Source organism: Nyctereutes procyonoides, unplaced genomic scaffold (assembly GCF_905146905.1).
Source record: "Nyctereutes procyonoides isolate TBG_1078 unplaced genomic scaffold, NYPRO_anot_genome, whole genome shotgun sequence".
NCBI lineage: Eukaryota > Metazoa > Chordata > Mammalia > Carnivora > Canidae > Nyctereutes > Nyctereutes procyonoides.
This window is the reverse complement of record NW_026575126.1, coordinates 35829996-35846951: the sequence shown is the minus strand read 5'-3', so window position 1 is coordinate 35846951 and position 16956 is coordinate 35829996. Positions and strand designations below refer to the sequence as shown.

Here is a 16956-nt window from a genome sequence, read left to right as displayed (position 1 = left end):
GATGATGTTCCCAATGGCCCACTTTTCTCAAGCCAAAACCTAGGACACGTCCTTGACTCCTCTCTGCTTCACCCCTTACATGTATCCACCAGTGACTCTCCCCTAAAACCCATCCCAGAGCTCCCGTTTCATGCACATCACCCCTGTAGTTGTCCCCACTTCTCTCCCTCTGTTTGCCTGACTCTCCCTGCAGCCAGTTTGGGCTTTGAGAACCCCAAAGCAACTCGTGTAATTTACTTGCTCTCAATCTGCCATGGCTTCCCACCCTACTTAGATTTAAATCCTAGCTCTTTACCCTAACACCCAAGGCCCACGTGGGCCCAGCAAGGCCCTGCTTGCTTCTCTGACCTCATCTCCTACCTCTCTCCTCCTTTGACTTCACGGCCCCCCACTCTGTCTCTCTAGCATGCCAAGGTTGCAGCTGTGGCAAGACCTGTGCACTAGCTGGTTTATTGAGGTGAAAGGGGGCAGGGAGCTTGGAGTGTTCTTTTATAGATAACAGTAATAATAATAACAGCAAATATGTGTATGTGCTTCCTGTATGGCAGACACTGTTGCTAAGGACCTAAACTCATTTAATCCTCACAACAGCACTCTGGGATGGACACTTTGCAGATCAAGAAACCAGGATAAAGAGAGGTAAAGTATTTGCTCAAGGTCACAGAGTGTCTTAGGCCAGGTTCCCTGAAAAGAGGCTCTGAAGCAGAGGTTCACATTTAGGAGGTATGTTGGAGACTGACCCTGTAGCACCTACACAGAGGTAAGAGCACCAGGACTGGGGGGAGGGAGAAGTTGGATTGTGACGCAGTTGCAGCAGAGATCTCAGTGGACCCTTCATGGCATTGGAGAGCTGAGATGACCCTTTAGAGTCATCCCACATTGGAGGCCAAGGCCTTTCTGTTTCTGCATGGACACATCCTTGGCTGGCAGACTGCTTAGGGAAGGGGTGTATCTTTGGGCAAGGTAGCTCTCTTTACCAAAGGCAGTAACTGGAGAAGCACCTCTGGTAACTTCAGCTGCTAGCAGCCAACACTGTGGGCAATAGAATTGTGAGAACCCCAGCCCTGGAAGGAGAGTTTGAACACTGCATCACGCTGTCCAGGACACACCGCGTATTAGTTTCTAGTTCTGTGTAGCAGGTTACCCCAACATCTAAGAATCAAAACAACACACATTTATTATCTCATAGTTTCTATGGGTTGAAAATCTGAGGATGGCTTTGCTGAGAGCCTCTAGCTCAATGATGTTAAAGAACAAATTATTCTGATACTTGTTAATGTGGTAAGGAAGACTTTAGTCAGGACTCTTGAAATAGGTGGTGTCCAGGTTATCAAAAGTTGAGAAAGGTTGCGCTCAACCCAAATTCAGCAAAGACGGATGGGGACTTGTAGCCAGCGAGTGTAATAAGGGGGTCGGTGGATGAAAAAAAAGTTACCAAGAGGAGGTATCTAGGGTAGGGTAATTCTTGCTAAACTGACACAAGATTCTTGCTGAAGCCAGGCCAAGGTGATCAGATACCAAGGGTAGAGAATGAAGAATATGATTAGATATCAAGGGTGAGGAGATTCTTACTGAACTGACTTAACAGAACTCTTGTTACACTTGGGCTCTGCAAGCCTGACAAGGCCAAGGTGAAGGGGGCAAGGTCAAGGCCTCATTAAGAAAAGGGCTCGGAGGAGCCTGATTGAAGTTTGGACAAGCAGAGCCTCTTGCCAAGGTCTCTCATGAGGCTGCAAACTGTTAACTGGGGCTGTAGTCTTATATGACAGCTTGACCCGGGGAGGTGGGAGGTGATGGGACATACTCAAGTGATATGTCAGTGTTAGGGGTTGCAGGAGGAGGGTTCGAGGAAGATGGTGGAATAGGAAGCCCCAGGAAATTGGTCTCCTCATCTAGAGGACAGTGCACTGGCAGAGGCTGTCTGATGTAACTGTTCTGGAACTCAGAAGTTTGCTGAAGGCTTTGCACCTACCAGGGGGAAGACCTGGAGAGTAAACTACCTTAACTTTGATCAATTTCAGCTTTTAGCACAGTAGCAATTACCCCTCTCCAATGGCTTAAAACTGTAGGTTTTGTTTTCTCTGAGACTGATGCATTTAAAGAAAAAGATTGTTAGTGTGAAAACTAGTATTACTGTGTCTTTGGTTTGTGACTCCTCACTCTGTTCTCTCCATAATTTGAAAGAATAAAGAATTTAAAGAATTATTACTTTGTTTTTGGGCACACAATGTACAAAGATGACTTTTTTTTTTAAGATTTTTTTATTCATTTGAGAGACAGAGCACAAGTGAGAGCAGGAGCAGAGAAAGAGAGGCAGGGGGAGAGGGAGAAGCTGACTCCCCCAGGAAGCCAGAAGTTTAGCCAACTGAGCCTCCCAGGTACCTCTAAAAATGATATTTTGTAACATCAGAAACCAAAAGGGGTAATGACAAGTGCTGTAAAGGAGCAGAGTTTTTGTCTGTTATTGAAGGTATAAATTCAAATTGGAGCATTATAAATTTAGAATCTTAAATGTAATCCCATGGTAACCACAAAGAAAATAGCTATATGATATACACAAAAGGAAATGAGAAAGGAATTTAAATAATTCACTACAAAAAATCAACTAAACACAAAAGACAGTAATACAGGAAATGAGAGACAAAAAGAGCTGTAGGGCATATAGAATACAAATTGCACAATGACAGAAGTCTCTCTTTATAAGTAATTAAGTGCAAGTAGTGTAAATAGATATAAAATAGTATAAATAGACTTAATGCCTCGATCAAAAGACAGAGATGGGCAGAATGGACAAAAACAGGACCTAACTATATGCTGTCTATTAAGAAATGCACTTGAGATCCCAAGGTATGATCAAGTTGAGAGGATGGAAAAAGATATTCCATGCAAATAGGCACCAAAGAGAAAGAGTGGGGATGGCTATATTAATATCAGACAAAATAGATTCTATATATCTATCTATATTTATTTATTTATTTATTTATTTATTTATTTGTTTGAGAGAGAGCATACATGCATGCATGCGTGAGCATGGGGGGAGGGGCAGAGGGAGAGGCAGAGAGAATCTCAAGCAGACTCCATGCTGAATGTAGAACCCAATATAGGGCTCCATCTCATGACCCTGGGATCATGACCAAGGTCATGAGCTGAGCTGAAACCAAGAGTCGGTTGCTTAACCCACTACACCACTCAGACACCTTAGAATCAATTTTTAATCAAAAAAGTTTAGAAGAGGAGCACCTGGCTGGCTCAGTGGTTGAGCGTCTGCCTTCGGCTCAGGGCGTGATCCTGGGGTCCTGGGATCGAGTCCTGCATCAGGCTTCCTGGGAGCCTGCTTCTCCCTCGGCCTCTGCCTCTGCCTCTCTGTGTCTTTAATGAATAAATAAGTAAAATCTTAAATTAAAAAAAAAAGGTTTAGAAGAGACAAAGAAGGATATTACATATTTTTTGTAAAGATTTTATTTATTTCAGAGAGAGAGAGAAAGGGGAGAGGGCTAGAGGGAGAGGGAGAGAGAATCTCAAGCTGACTGTGCTGCGCAGGGAGTGTGAGGTAGGGCTCTATCTCACAATGCTGAGATCAGGGCCTGAGAGTACCACCGGAGCCAAAACCAAGAGTCAGATGCCCAACCGACTGAGCCACCCAGGCTCTCCAAAAGAGGACATGATGTATTAATAAAAGGTTCAACACAGCACAAAGCTATAATAATCGTAAGCATTTATGCATCTAATGAAGATCGTCAAAATAAATGAAGCAAAAACTGGTAGACTTGAAGGGAGAAATGGATAGTTCTACAATATTGGTTGGAGACTTCAATACCCCACTCACGATAATGGATAGAACCACCAAACAGAAAATAAGCAAGGAATCAGAGGACTGAAACAACGCAGTAAACCGGCCAGCTCTAACAGACACACAGAACCCTCTCTCCAACAACAAAAAGCATAAACATTAGTAAGTTCCCAGCATAGACAGGAAAAAGCCACAAGTGGTGGCTTGTTCCCCATCATATGTGTGACAGAGAAAAACAGTTCCCTTCTTCCTGTTTTACCATGAGATTTGAGATAAAGCCATGTTTACTTGAAATTCACACAGCTATCCCCTCTGTCTACAGATTTGCCTGAAAACAAAGAGCTAAGAGCTAGCGCAGCTCGGAGAAGGCTAGGCTCCATGGACCTTCAATAGAGCAGCATGCTCATGTTAATCTACTTCAAGCTCCTAGTTGCACTTTCCCTGGCGAGAAAACACTGCTAAGTGGCCCTTCAGAAGTAATTTGCCCATTCTCTCAAGAGAATTGTTGAAAAGAATACACCTTTCGTTTGGCATTTGTGCATGGAAATAGTGGTGTCAGAAATGAACATATGTGTGAACTTTTGTGATTTAACAACCCAGTCCAGAGCACAAGGACCCAATGGGACATCAGGGAATCTTTGGGGCCCCAAGCGTGGGCGACTTTGAGCCAGTTTGGCGCTGGCTTTGGGAAGCAGAGTCCTGTGCACCAGGAGGCAGCCGGGTCCCGAGGTTGCCAGGGCTTGCTATTCAGGGAGCATTAGCATGTCATGGCATCTGCAGTGTGGGTCTTCACGCCATTGCTGTTTCTTCTGATGAAAGGGTCTTTGCTAAGAAATGAGAACCATAGGGAAACCACCTGAAAGTGCCCTTGGGGAGCTTCAAGGTGACTCAGAAGAAAGCCTACAGGGAGCCAGAAAGACTGGAGGTCAAATCCTAGCTCTACCTATCAACTGTGCTGTGACTCGATATATTTTATTTCCTCCTGGCCCTGAGTTTATTTCAGTAGGTCTGGGACAGGATTGGGAATGTATTATTTTTAACCAGCCCCCTTATGTGACTCATACTAGAAACCTGGCTTGAGGCCGGTTCTGATAAGCTGTATTGCTTAGTGTTAAGCAAGAACCCTAGAGCCAGACTGTCTAGCTCCACCAACTTAGGAGTTGTGTACCCTGGGGAAAGTTACTTCACTTTCTTGTCTCAATTCCCCATTTATACAATGGGGTTGATAGTAGTACCTGTCTTATGGGGTTATTGTGAAGATCAAGTATTGTGGAAAACACAATGGAGCCAAGTTACAGCAAACACTATGCATTGCTTAAAAAATATATTTTTAAAAGATTTTATTTATTTATTCATGAGAGACAGAAAGGAGAGAGAGGCAGAGGCAGAGAGAGAAGTGGGCTTCCTGTGGAGCAGGGAGCCCTATGCAGACTCAGTCCCAGGACCCCAGGATCATGATCTGAACTGATGGCAGATGCTTAACTGAGCCACCAGGTGCCCCTATGTGTTACTTTTATTTATTTATTTTTAAAGATTTTATTTATTTATTCATGAGAGACCCAGAGAGAGAGAGAGAGGCAGAGACACAGGCAGAGGGAGAAGCAGACCCCATGCAGGGAGCCCGATGCGGGACTTGATCCCAGGTCTCCAGGATCAGGTCCTGGACTGAAGGCGGCACTAAACCACTGAGCCACCCAGGCTGCCCTATCTGTTACTTTTTTTTTTAAAACATTTTATTCATTTATTCATGACAGACAGAGAGAGAGAGAGAGAAAGAGAGAGAGAGAGAGGCAGAGACACAGGCAGAGGGAGAAGCAGGCTCCCTGCAGGGAGCCTGACGTGGGACTCGATCCCGGGTCTCCAGGATCACACCCCAGGCTGAAGGCAGTACTAAACTGCTGGGCCACCAGGGCTGCCCCACCTATGTGTTACTTTTATTTTTTTTATTTTTTATTATTTTTTTATGTGTTACTTTTAATATTCCAGATCCACAAAGCATTATCCACAACTCCAAAATTAAAAAAAAAAATTCTAAAAATCAAAAAGTTTTTCCCTAAGTTTGGCATAAATCAATTTGGCAGTAAAACCTGATCTGAGTTGATGGGAGGCCATTAATAGTCTTTATCTTTTATTCTGTGAACATTAAAATTTAATTGAAGAAATATCAACACATTTGATTATGGAAGGCTGCCCTGCACCTCCCAGTAGGCATTACATAATATACTGTATATTTGTGTATATCCTAAAAATCTGAAATATTCTTGACTTCAAAGCGCAGGGGTTTCAGAAAAGGGACAGTGGAGCTACATCTTATTATCATTTGTTGGCAGGAGACCCTATAGGACAACACATTTCTCACATTATAAGACAATGTGGGAAAACTCGCCCTCTGGTGGTTGCAGTGGAGAACCACGCCACAGGAGGGCAGGAGGAGGGGAAATGTCCCACCATCAGAGACTTGTATCTTCTGGCCCACAGTTCAGAAGAATTCGTTTTAGAGGACATTTTTAAATGTCTTCAAGGGCTGCTGTATGGGCAGAGAAGACATCACTTCAGTCAAAATGATTAATATTCAATTTACTGGGATCCCTGGGTGGCGCTGCGGTTTGGCGCTTGCCTTTGGCCCAGGGCGCGATCCTGGAGACCCGGGATCCCCCCGAATTCGGGAGACCCCGAATCCCACGTCGGGCTCCCGGTGCATGGAGCCTGCTTCTCCCTCTGCCTGTGTCTCTGCCTCTCTCTCTCTCTCTCTGTGACTATCATAAATAAATAAAAAATTAAAAAAAAATTAAAAAATATTCAATTTACTAAAGTAACAAAAACATTACTTAAGCTTTTTAAAGTTTGGCTTCTAGATCTTATATTTATAAATCTAGCAAATGTTAATTACTTTTAATTAAGGGAGGTCTGAATATCCAATTCATAACTTAAACTCCTTTAAACATTTACTATTGCACTTATATATTTAATATATTCAATTTCCTTTTTGGAGTATTTCAATTATCACCAAACCAAATGCAAACAAAATAATACTATTAAAAGTTCTGATAGTGCTCTCAAATAAAAAGTTCTGATGGTGTATATATAGTTTCCAATACCATATGTATAGAATCGATGGCAATTTAAAACTGATTACTAAGTCTTAATTGATTACTCAATCACATATTCTAGATTGGAATCACAAATTATCTTCCCCAAGTAATTTTTAAGTTATCAGTTTGCTGAGATTTCCTAGTACCAGAGGGAATCCTGGCCAGGATGCAGATGGATTTAGCATCTGCTACCTACACTAGAATAATACTCTGCTCAATACCCTTTACTTTCCAATGCTTTCATTCTCTCAGCTTCTGCTCTCTTCTTACCTAACAGAATGCAAATGAAATGCCTTTCAACACATCTTTCCTTTTATACCTAACACAACCTGTATGCCTGCCATCAGCAAACTTTTTCCATAAAAGGCCAGTAAATGTTTTGCACTTTGTGGGCTATTTGGTTGCAACTACTCAACTCTGACATTGTGGCATGAAAGTAGTCATAGACATTATACAAACGAGTAAGTGTGGCTGTGTATACAACTTCATTCATGGTGGGGATCCCTGGGTGGCTCAACGGTTTAGCGCCTGCCTTCAGCCCAGGGTGTGATCCTGGAGTCCCTGGATCGAGTCCCATATCAGGCTCCCTGCATGGAGCCTGCTTCTCCCTCTGCCTGTGTCTCTGCCTCTGTGTGTCTCTCATTAATAAATAAAATCTTAAAAAAAAAAAAACCTTCATTCATGGCCACTGAAATTGAACTTCATGTAATTTTCAAGTGTCACAAAATATTATTCACAATTTAAAAAATTTCTTTTAAATGTGAAAACCAGGGGTGCCTGGGTGGCTCAGTCAGTTAAGCATCTGCCTTTGGCTCGGGGTCATGATCCCGGAGTCGTAGGATGGACCCCAATGTCCAGCTCCTTCCTCAGTGGGAAGGTCTGCTTCTCCTTCTCCCTCTGTTGTTCCCCCTGCTTGTGCTCTCTGGCTCTTTCTCTGTTGGGTGAGTAAATAAAATCTTAAAAAAAAAAAAAAGTGAAAACCATTCTTTAGCTTGTGAGCTGTGGGCCAGATTTGGCTCATGGGAAGGCTATCACTTATGGACCCCTGCTCTGACCCAGAGTTCTGCACCTGGTTAGCAGGTTAAGTACTAATGTAAATTCTTGTTCTCCATTCTTTCAAGATTCACATATTTCTCTGGAATTTCCCACATTCAGAAGTTGTTTGGCAGCTAAGACTTTGTTCAGGGAGCATTCTGGAGTGGTTGCACCTTGCTGCACCCACACTCCCCACCTTTTGGTTGAGCCATCCAGGTCTTTGTTACTACTTTCATTGGGACTTGTCAGTGAAATATGGTTTTGTGTGGGCAGGTAAAATACTGTTCTTGTGTTTTTCTTTTTCTTTGCTAACCCAGGAGGCTTTACCTTTATTATCTGGTCTAAAATGTTATTTTTTAAAAAAAGATTTTATTTATTTATTCATGGGGGGGGGGGCAGAAACACAGGCAGAAGGAGAAGCAGGCTCCACGCAGGGAGCCTGATGTAGGACTCAATCCTGGGTCTCCAGGATCACGCCCTGGGCCAAAGGTGGCGCTAAACTGCTGAGCGACCCTGGCTGCCCTAAAATGTTACTAAATAGAGCAAAAAGAATTAAAATTTTTTCTCAGTTGATGAAACTAAAGTCTGAAATTTTTTTTGGTCTTTGATTTCTCATTAAAATTCAATTTTACAATAAAGCTTTCAAAAAAGTAGCAAGTATGTTACAAATAATCTTTTCCTAGTCCATCTGAGAGTGAGTCATTGACCTGATGACCCATTACCCCCCTAATACTTGGGTATTGATTTCCTCCAGGCAAGGACACCCTACAGAACCACACTATAGCCATCAACTTCAGAAAAAATCAACACTGATGTTCCCACCACCTAGTCCTTGCCTTTCAGGTTTCACCAGTTGTCCCAGTAATGTTTACAGCAAAACGATCCAGTTCAGTTCATTTAGTTGTATTAGTCTCTGCAGTTCTTTGGTCATTCTTTGACTTTGGTGACCTTGGCACTTTTGAAGACCGACTATAGGCCAATAATTTTGTAAAACGATTATTTGTTGTTTCCTCATGATTACATTTGGGTTTTGCATCTTTGGCAGGAATATCGCAGAAGGCATGCTGTGTTCTCAGTGCATCCCAGGGGTGGAGGATATAGAATCTTATTACTGATTTTCATCCTGTTAAGGTGGTCTGCCAACCTCTCCATTTTAAGATACTCTTTTGCCATTGCACTTAATATTTTACGGGGAAGTACTTGGAAACTGTATACATAGCCAATTCCTTATTCAACCATTCATTCATTCATATCAGTATAAACTCATAGTTTCCTATTCTATTTAATGGTTTAGAAGCCATTATTTTTATGTCAGATTGTCTCAGGTTTGCCCAGCATGAAGTCCCTTTATTATTATTATTTTTATGAAGTCCCTTTAAAGCTAGCTTCTGTGTTCTTTTGACATGCCCCCATCACTTTTGGACTACTTCCTTTCTTTCTGGCTCATCTTTTACTTTTCCCGCCCGGCCATGTAATCAGCCCTTTCTTCAAACAGTCCTGACTCCTTTAAGTGGAGAACGTAGTGCCTGAATCTGGATGGTAGATGCGTGACTGCTCTGGGGGAAGGAGACTGCTGCAAGCCTCATTTAGTAGACAAGGCTAGGGGATGAAATATAGGCTCCTGTATTTCTTTATGTTGAAATTCATGAATTCACAGCAATACCTCCTATTCAGACACAACACCAGAGTTCATTCTAGTCTTCTCCCCCTTTCCGATTTGTAACACCTCTTCCATTATCCTTAATATTTTTGCGTATTTGATCAAGTTCCTGTTCTTATCCAACCCCATTGCCCTCCTCATCCCACTTACATTGACTCTCTGCACAGGGCCTACCCCCAGCTCCACATCCACATACCAACCTACCAATCCATGTGGATGCCTAGCTTGCTCTCTCTACTGAATTGCAGAATTGTGGGTAAAGGAAAAAGAGGAAGAGGAATCTGAGACTTGTTGGAATTTTATGTAAACTTCACAAAGGAAGAAATCGGATTCTCACTGATATATGTCTCAAGTATCTAAAACAGACCTTGGCACAAACAAAACAAAACAAAAAACAACGAGGAATAATTTTATGAAACTACAAGGTCAACAGTTCATTTAAATACTTTGTATTCAAATATTTAACTTCAAGATATTTTCCCACCATAATAGGCAACTTTTTATAATCTCAAAAGTTACCAAAGAGACTCACAGGGTAGTTAAAAGTTTAAATCTCTAATTAGGCAATTTGAAGTTTATCTTAAATTTGGATTTATGTGCATGGATAAAGCCTCCCAGAATTAAAAATACTCATTTTACCAGTCTGCATAGACACCGTCAACATTGTCTGGGACCAATTTAAAATACTTTTGAGTATTAATAGGTACATTGTTACATCAGAAGACATAGACACAACTCCAAAGTTGGATAAAGGTGTGAGATGGGCTAAAGCTTTCCTAATTTTGGAAACATTCTTTTTTTAAAGAAAAGATTAGAGAGAGAGAGAACAAGTAAGCAGGGGAGAGGGGCAGGGGCAGAGGGAGAGTTAGTTCCAAGCAGACTTCCAGCTAAACATGGAGCCCGACAACAGGGCTCGATCTCATGACCCTGAGATCATGACCTGAGCTGAAACCAAGAGTCAGCCACTTAACTGAGCCAACCAGACGCCCTAAAGACATTTTTTAAGGAAAAGAATTAGGTATAAGTCTAGAAGGGGGGCGATGCAAGTGAGGAGCCCTGAAATTTGAACATTTCTTTTTTTTTGAGATTTTATTATTAAGCCCTCGCCACATCCAACACAGGGCTCAAACTCACAACCCCGAGATCAAGAATTGCATGCTCCACCGACCAAGCCAGTCAGGCACCTTGCAGATTTGACTCTTGAAGGAGTTTCAAATGCAAGTGCTTCGGCACAGAGCAGGCAAACACAACTTAAGATATTCCCAAAGAACTTTGCATCCAGCTTGCTCCTCTCCATATTAGGTCCTCAGCTAATCTCTGTTAGAGACTGCTGACTGGCCTCTGACCCATCCCACCCCAGAAAAGAAGTTCTAATGACAAGTCTAAACAAGAATGACACACAATTCCAATAAGGTCTTATCATTTTAATTGACTTTAATGATTATTGCTCATCTGCAAGGATTAATATTGCATTCATTAAAAATCATTCAATACAAAATAAACTTGTTCCTCCCGAGTTGCTCTCCACACGCTCCCTCTGATGCCAGAGATTTTCCCACAGTGTCCTTTGTTACATGGCTTGACAGAGATGGAGCCCTTACCTATTATTCCTATAGACACAATAAAAGATTGGGAGCAGGGGGCAGGCCACAGGGCAGCAGGACCTAGGCCCCTCGCCTCCAGCAGAGCTGATGTGATGGATACCACTATTGGCCAGGTTACTGCCCCTCAAGGATGGGGTGTTCTGATTGGCTGGTTCAATGCCCTGGGGAAAAGGGCTTGGGCCATTAACATCTACAGAGAAGAAAGCATGGTCACACTGAAAGGGAGTGGGAAGGGCCTGGGTAGCGGAGAACCAGGAGAGGAAAAGGAAAAACGTTTTGGCAAAACTCTGCTAGAAGGCTGCAGTGAAAGCTTTCCTTTCTTATATGACTGTTTTTAATGTCTGTCTCTGATCAATGGCAACAGAGAAATGAACATTGCTCGTACCTAGCACTAATGCCTGACCCAACTTGGAAGGATCATCAGCTAGAACAAGTTGAAGGTTTCGAATCCTGGATAATTACATAAAGCTCATGAGCATAAAGCTCATCGGACCATGCAGAGATGCTGGTAAGCCGGGTGCATGGCATGGGAATACACCTCTCCAATCTCTGAGGGCCTCTTGAGGGATTCTTTCTGAGCATGAGCCAGGACACACTGATTACCCTCTCTGTGCACAAACAGCTCTTTAAGATCTTGGTTCATAAACTTTTTGTGACATGCGTCGATCACCACTTCTGCAACACTAACGTAATGCAGGGGCCTCAAGTCCCAGACCAGTTACACGGAACTACGTTTCCCTCACCCTGGCCCAATTTATCCTTCTCCCATCCACATCTACCTCCTTTTAAATATTTTAGGTTGCAGAAGCACAGCTGACCAGAAATTTACTCTTAAAGGATAAATCCTAAAGATAGAGCTCAGCGTTTCAGGCTGAGCGATGGCTCAAGAAATTCGCCTTCAGCACAAGCTGTATGGGGCCCCAGTTCACTGATGCTCTAAGACTACGGGCTAGAGACAGAGGGACTTCGCAGAGATGGAGGCCAGCATTCTGCAGACTCAACTCTGCACGCTCAGCTCCGAAGGTTCAAAGGAGAAACTGGTGAACAACTAATCGCCCAAGCAGTTCCTCAGTGTTAACGCTAAACATTTTTCTTACTTTTTTTTTCTTTTTTTGTATGATGGAAATTGATGCTAGGGGACAAAATTCAACTTAATAGACTGCAGTCTGGTTAAAGACCTGAAAAACGAGAAGGTCTGGTGGGGGTGGAGGAAGGGCTGTACTAAATCCAAGTGGACCAACTGGATCTGAACAGTACTCATCTCTGAACCAGACACACCACCTTCACACAGGAAACAGGCCTTGGAACACCTGGGGAAATGAACGTGCGTCACCTAACATCTAACCTACCTGGCTGGTGGGTACCATCCCTGCTCCTCTGATGAAGTGAAAGAGCACTGATTTCAGCAGCTAAGAAATGGGCTCTTTTAAGGCAATTTAGACATTGCAGATTGTTCAACATAGAAGGTACCTTAGCACTTCCTCTTAATAGGGTACCCAATTAAGACTAAAGTCTCCAGAAATGGGAAAGAAAGAATCACCTTTCCGGGCCAGGAGAGTAAAATCCTTCTTTAGTGACTAGAGTGAGGAACCTTGAACCTCAGTTTCATCTAAAGAGCCATGAAGCAAGTTCCTGTGTGGTCTGCAGAACTTGGGACAATGAGATGAAAAAAACAAAAATGAAATTATTATAGAAAAAAAATCAACAGGAAAGGAATAAGAAGAAAATAAAAGTTATCTTAAAAAAGATTTAAGAGTCGTGTGGTTCATGTGGACTGGTCCTTGGTAATATGGTCCATTAGTATCTGTAAAGAAAGAGACTGGTTGGTTAGCACTTGGCTCATGAGAGAGCCAAGGGAAAAATCAGAAAGAGAGGACACTCCCCAGGGTCCCTCCCTGGTCCCGGCTGGGGATCCCTACAGCCATTCCCCATGGATTCTTCTTCCCTGTGCTTCCAAAGGGGTTCTGACAATGCCATCTCTGGTTTCATTTCCTGCTCCCTGATAATATAAGCCAGTGGCTTTCAACCCTGACTATACATTAATCTAGGGAGCTTTTAAAAAAATAACACCAGGCCCCATGCTAGACCAACTGTATTACAATCTCTGGAGGTGAGGCCCAAGCTTCAGAATTCTAGAAAACCCTTACTCCTCTAACATCTACTACAACTTCTCTGCCTACCTTGTTAGTCTGGAGCAGAGTTCTCATAATCTTCAAAATCAGCCAGAGCACTCATGAAAGCTGGCTAGCATGCCTGGTTTAATATCAGGTAAAAGAGCTTCTCACTTGTTTTCCCCAAGTTACCTGTAATAATTGGGTTTGAATGGCCCATTTTTGTTGAGTCCCAGATACTTTGCTTGGTCATCTGTCAGCTCTGTCAGGTGGGCATCAAATGATGGCAGGTGCAAGCTGGCAACGTACTCATCTAGGAAGAACACAGTGGCAGGGGAGCAGACTCTTACTGTAATCTACCTCCCAGGGCATAACCTCCTCCTGTTTTCATCCGAAGCTCTTTGAAGAGGACAGGAATAGAGTAACTCTGAAAGTATCTGTAACTCAAAGTATTTGCTTAAAGAACCCTCAAAGTTGCCTTTCTGGCAGGAATTTTTCTCTGTACATCCAGAATGCATTTAAGAAAGCCATTTGTCAGCATGACAAAATGGGGTAGACTCTTACCTCCTCATCCTTCTCTGGCAAAGTTTTTGGCTTTACCCAAGGCAAACATGCTATGTAATACTCTCACCTTCCTGCAACAACTTCCTTAACTGAATTACAATCAAACTACGAAACAAAATAGATACCAGCAGTTCAAAATACCTCTGTGTCAAATTAAGATTTATTTAGAATAACATCCATAAAGGCCTCAAATCTTAGGATCATGGATTTCTAAGGCAGCTGGTGCAAATTTATTACTCTTCCATAGATAAACTTCCCAGGCTTTACTTTTATAAATATGAATTAAAGGAAAAAAAATATGAGGAAAGCCACTGGAGGAGATGAGAGGGAGAAGTCTTTCCGCTAATTAATTAAGGGGTCGGGGCTGACCAATCATAGATGGGAGGTGGGTGCCACTATTCAAGAAGGGAAAGAATCAGAGATGATGTATTATGCCACATGAACACAACACAGCTGTCTCCCGGAGTATCAGGAGGTTGCATATTTACAGAGGATGGATGATAAAACCAAGATTTGTTTCTGTTTCTTTCATCTTGGTTGCAGGCTGTAGTCACTGGTAGTGGGAAGTTTGCTGAACTCCATGAGGCTACTTAGAATAAGAGCACCTACCCTAAACCATTGTGGTAAGCACTTTTACTCATTAGCTGTAATTCTTACTATAATTTTGCAGTGTATATAAATATCATTCTTATTTTATTGATAAAGAAACTGAAGCTCAAGAAACTGAAGCTCATGGAGATTAGAGCTTGTCCTGAGGTTCAGAAACCATGAAATGCTAGGATGTGGATTAGAACTCTGACTCTAAATCCAATAATTTCAATGATAATCATTTTACTAAACCATGCAAAAGTCTGGGAAATCAATACAGGTTCCTACTGTTTCTCACTCACCCATTTTCTTAGGAAGCAGGTATACATCTTGTTTGTATCGTCCCTCAGGTGCATTATAGAGTTCTATCAGTGCCAAAGCCTAGATTGGGAAAAAGAGGGTCAGAAGACACAAAAACACTTCTTAGGGATATGAAAATAAAACTAGATATAACAGGGTCTTGGGGTAAGTACTACAGTGATATACCATGGTAGTACTACCCAGGACTTGCCCTGCAATAAACACCACCATGCATCGGAAGAGGATCTGCTGTTTTTGTTTGGTTCCTAATAAAACAGACTAAATACAACTAAACTGCAACACTACATTCTCAACTAACATAGCCATCTCAAAAGGACACAAACACTGATTGCCTGCCTGATGACTCTTCTATACTCGAGAAAGCCCATTGTGGGGCACCTGGGTGGCTCAATGGTTGAGTGTCTTCCTTCGGCTCAGGGCATGATCCTGGGGTCCTGGGATTGAGTCCCGCATCTGGCTCCCCACAGGGAGCCTGCTTCTCCCTCTGCCAATGTTTCTGCCTCTCTGTCTTTCGTGAATAAATAAATAAAACTTAAAAAAAAAAAAAAAAAGCAAGCCTATCTTGACCACCTGTGACCTGAAACAGGTTGAAAAGAACATAGCAGGGCACACACTCATTGAACTGTGACCCAGGCCCAGTTCCATTAATCTCAGGGTGGGAGAAGAAGGCATTGGGTCACGTACCTGTGTTGTAGCTGTGATGGACAGGACAAAGGTGGGAACTGTGGAGCAGCTCAGATTGAGCAGACGACCCTGAAAAGGTAAGAGAGGCCTGGGATGAGTTGTGTTCTCCCTCTCAGATTCCAGTGTCATACAAGTTAAGCAAATGCAGGACAGCAGTCAGTTGGTAGAGAAAGAATTACAGTTCCAGATTGGAACTCTAGGTTTTATCTTATTTTTCTATAAGTCCATCTGAGTATGAAAGGCTGAAGAATCCGCTGTGGTCAGGAAACAGTATGTCACATGGCAAAAGGTAGTTTGTTTTTTTTTTTTTTTCCTCTTGAGTGGTTCTATTTTAAGGACCAAAACATTTAAGAAATATCACTATCCAAAGACAGAGTTGAGGGAGACAGGGGCCTAATACTTTTTTCCCCATTTCCCTGACTCTGCCATGGATCTAATTATACTGCTGGTGCTGCACTGCCAAAGCCCTCCTGCGTGTGTACCTCTGCCAGGAGGACGACGCGTTTGCCATCTGGCCAGATGACGTGGTCCACCTGAGAACGTACTCGCTCCCATGTCAGCTCTGGAGTGCGCAGGCTGGTCTGAAAGGAAGACAGCACAGTTGACTTGTGGTCATAATGGAAGAGAGGGAGAAGAGCCCTTGCAGTAAATGAATGAGAGAAACCTTACCACATCGATTTCCGTGTTAGAGTGGCCCATATTGCATACGATACAACTGTTTTTCATGCGGTCCAAATGCTCCCGTGTCACTACATTCTTATTTCCTAAGAGTAAAGGAGAGTAGCCAAAGAAAGATGCTGGGTAACAAAGGTACCAACTGGCTTCCAGTGAGAGCACGGGAAAGAAGTCTGCTGCATTCAAGGGCATGTATCTTTGTAAGAAAGTGTACACTGTATGACAGCTCTGTAGACTCAGTAATTTGGTTTGAGGATTAAACAGTATAAATAGCCATCAGGGAAAAAGGCTCTTAGGTCTGGAAAACATGTTAAGGTTCTGAAAGCTTATTCTGGTTCTGAGACTTTTACACTGAGCCCAGGTCTCACCTACTTTATGTGAAAGGCAGACCACATTCAAGATTTGGCCTCAGAGTGGCCACATACACTAAAGCACTGATACTTACCCGTGCAAGTTATTACGACATCAACTTGCCGGATGACTTCATTTAGCTTTACAACCCTGAACCCATCCATGCTGGAAGAAAAGGAAGGAACACGATGAGCAAAGCAAGGAGGCAGTGGGATAGAAGCTGGTCACAAAATGAGACTGCTAAATTCCCTTCTGAAGTCAGGTCCAGTGCACCTCACAAGGCTAAGTGACAAGCTGTGCTAAACTTCACACTGGCCTCTTCATATTCCCTGAGATTCTGTTCAGGAAGGGAAAATGCCAGGAAGCTCTAGGAGTGCCCTGGGGTTAAAATGGAGGGAACAGAGCCATCCTCCTAGTTTTCTCTTCCTTTGAGAGATTTCTGCAAGGAATGGTTAATATAATCAATAACTCTCAGAAACAA

At 42.8% G+C, this 16956-nt stretch overlaps 1 protein-coding gene across 2 annotated transcripts in view; it reads right to left on the bottom strand.

The window, feature by feature from the left end:
• Positions 1 to 10986: 10986 nt before the first annotated feature.
• AHCYL1 (adenosylhomocysteinase like 1) overlaps positions 10987 to 16956 on the bottom strand; it is a 39273-nt gene continuing 33303 nt past the window's right edge. The window contains exons 11-17 of one of the 2 annotated variants that reach the window (XM_055340309.1): positions 16570 to 16640; positions 16119 to 16213; positions 15932 to 16030; positions 15450 to 15518; positions 14747 to 14825; positions 13485 to 13605; positions 10987 to 12985 (exon numbers count right to left, since the gene is read on the bottom strand). In XM_055340309.1, coding sequence (XP_055196284.1) covers positions 12979 to 12985; positions 13485 to 13605; positions 14747 to 14825; positions 15450 to 15518; positions 15932 to 16030; positions 16119 to 16213; positions 16570 to 16640 — 541 coding nt within the window. In that variant the 3' untranslated portion in view covers positions 10987 to 12978. Of the gene's footprint in view, positions 12986 to 13480; positions 13606 to 14746; positions 14826 to 15449; positions 15519 to 15931; positions 16031 to 16118; positions 16214 to 16569; positions 16641 to 16956 lie in introns of those variants that run through there. The other variant, XM_055340310.1, reaches the window with a different exon arrangement.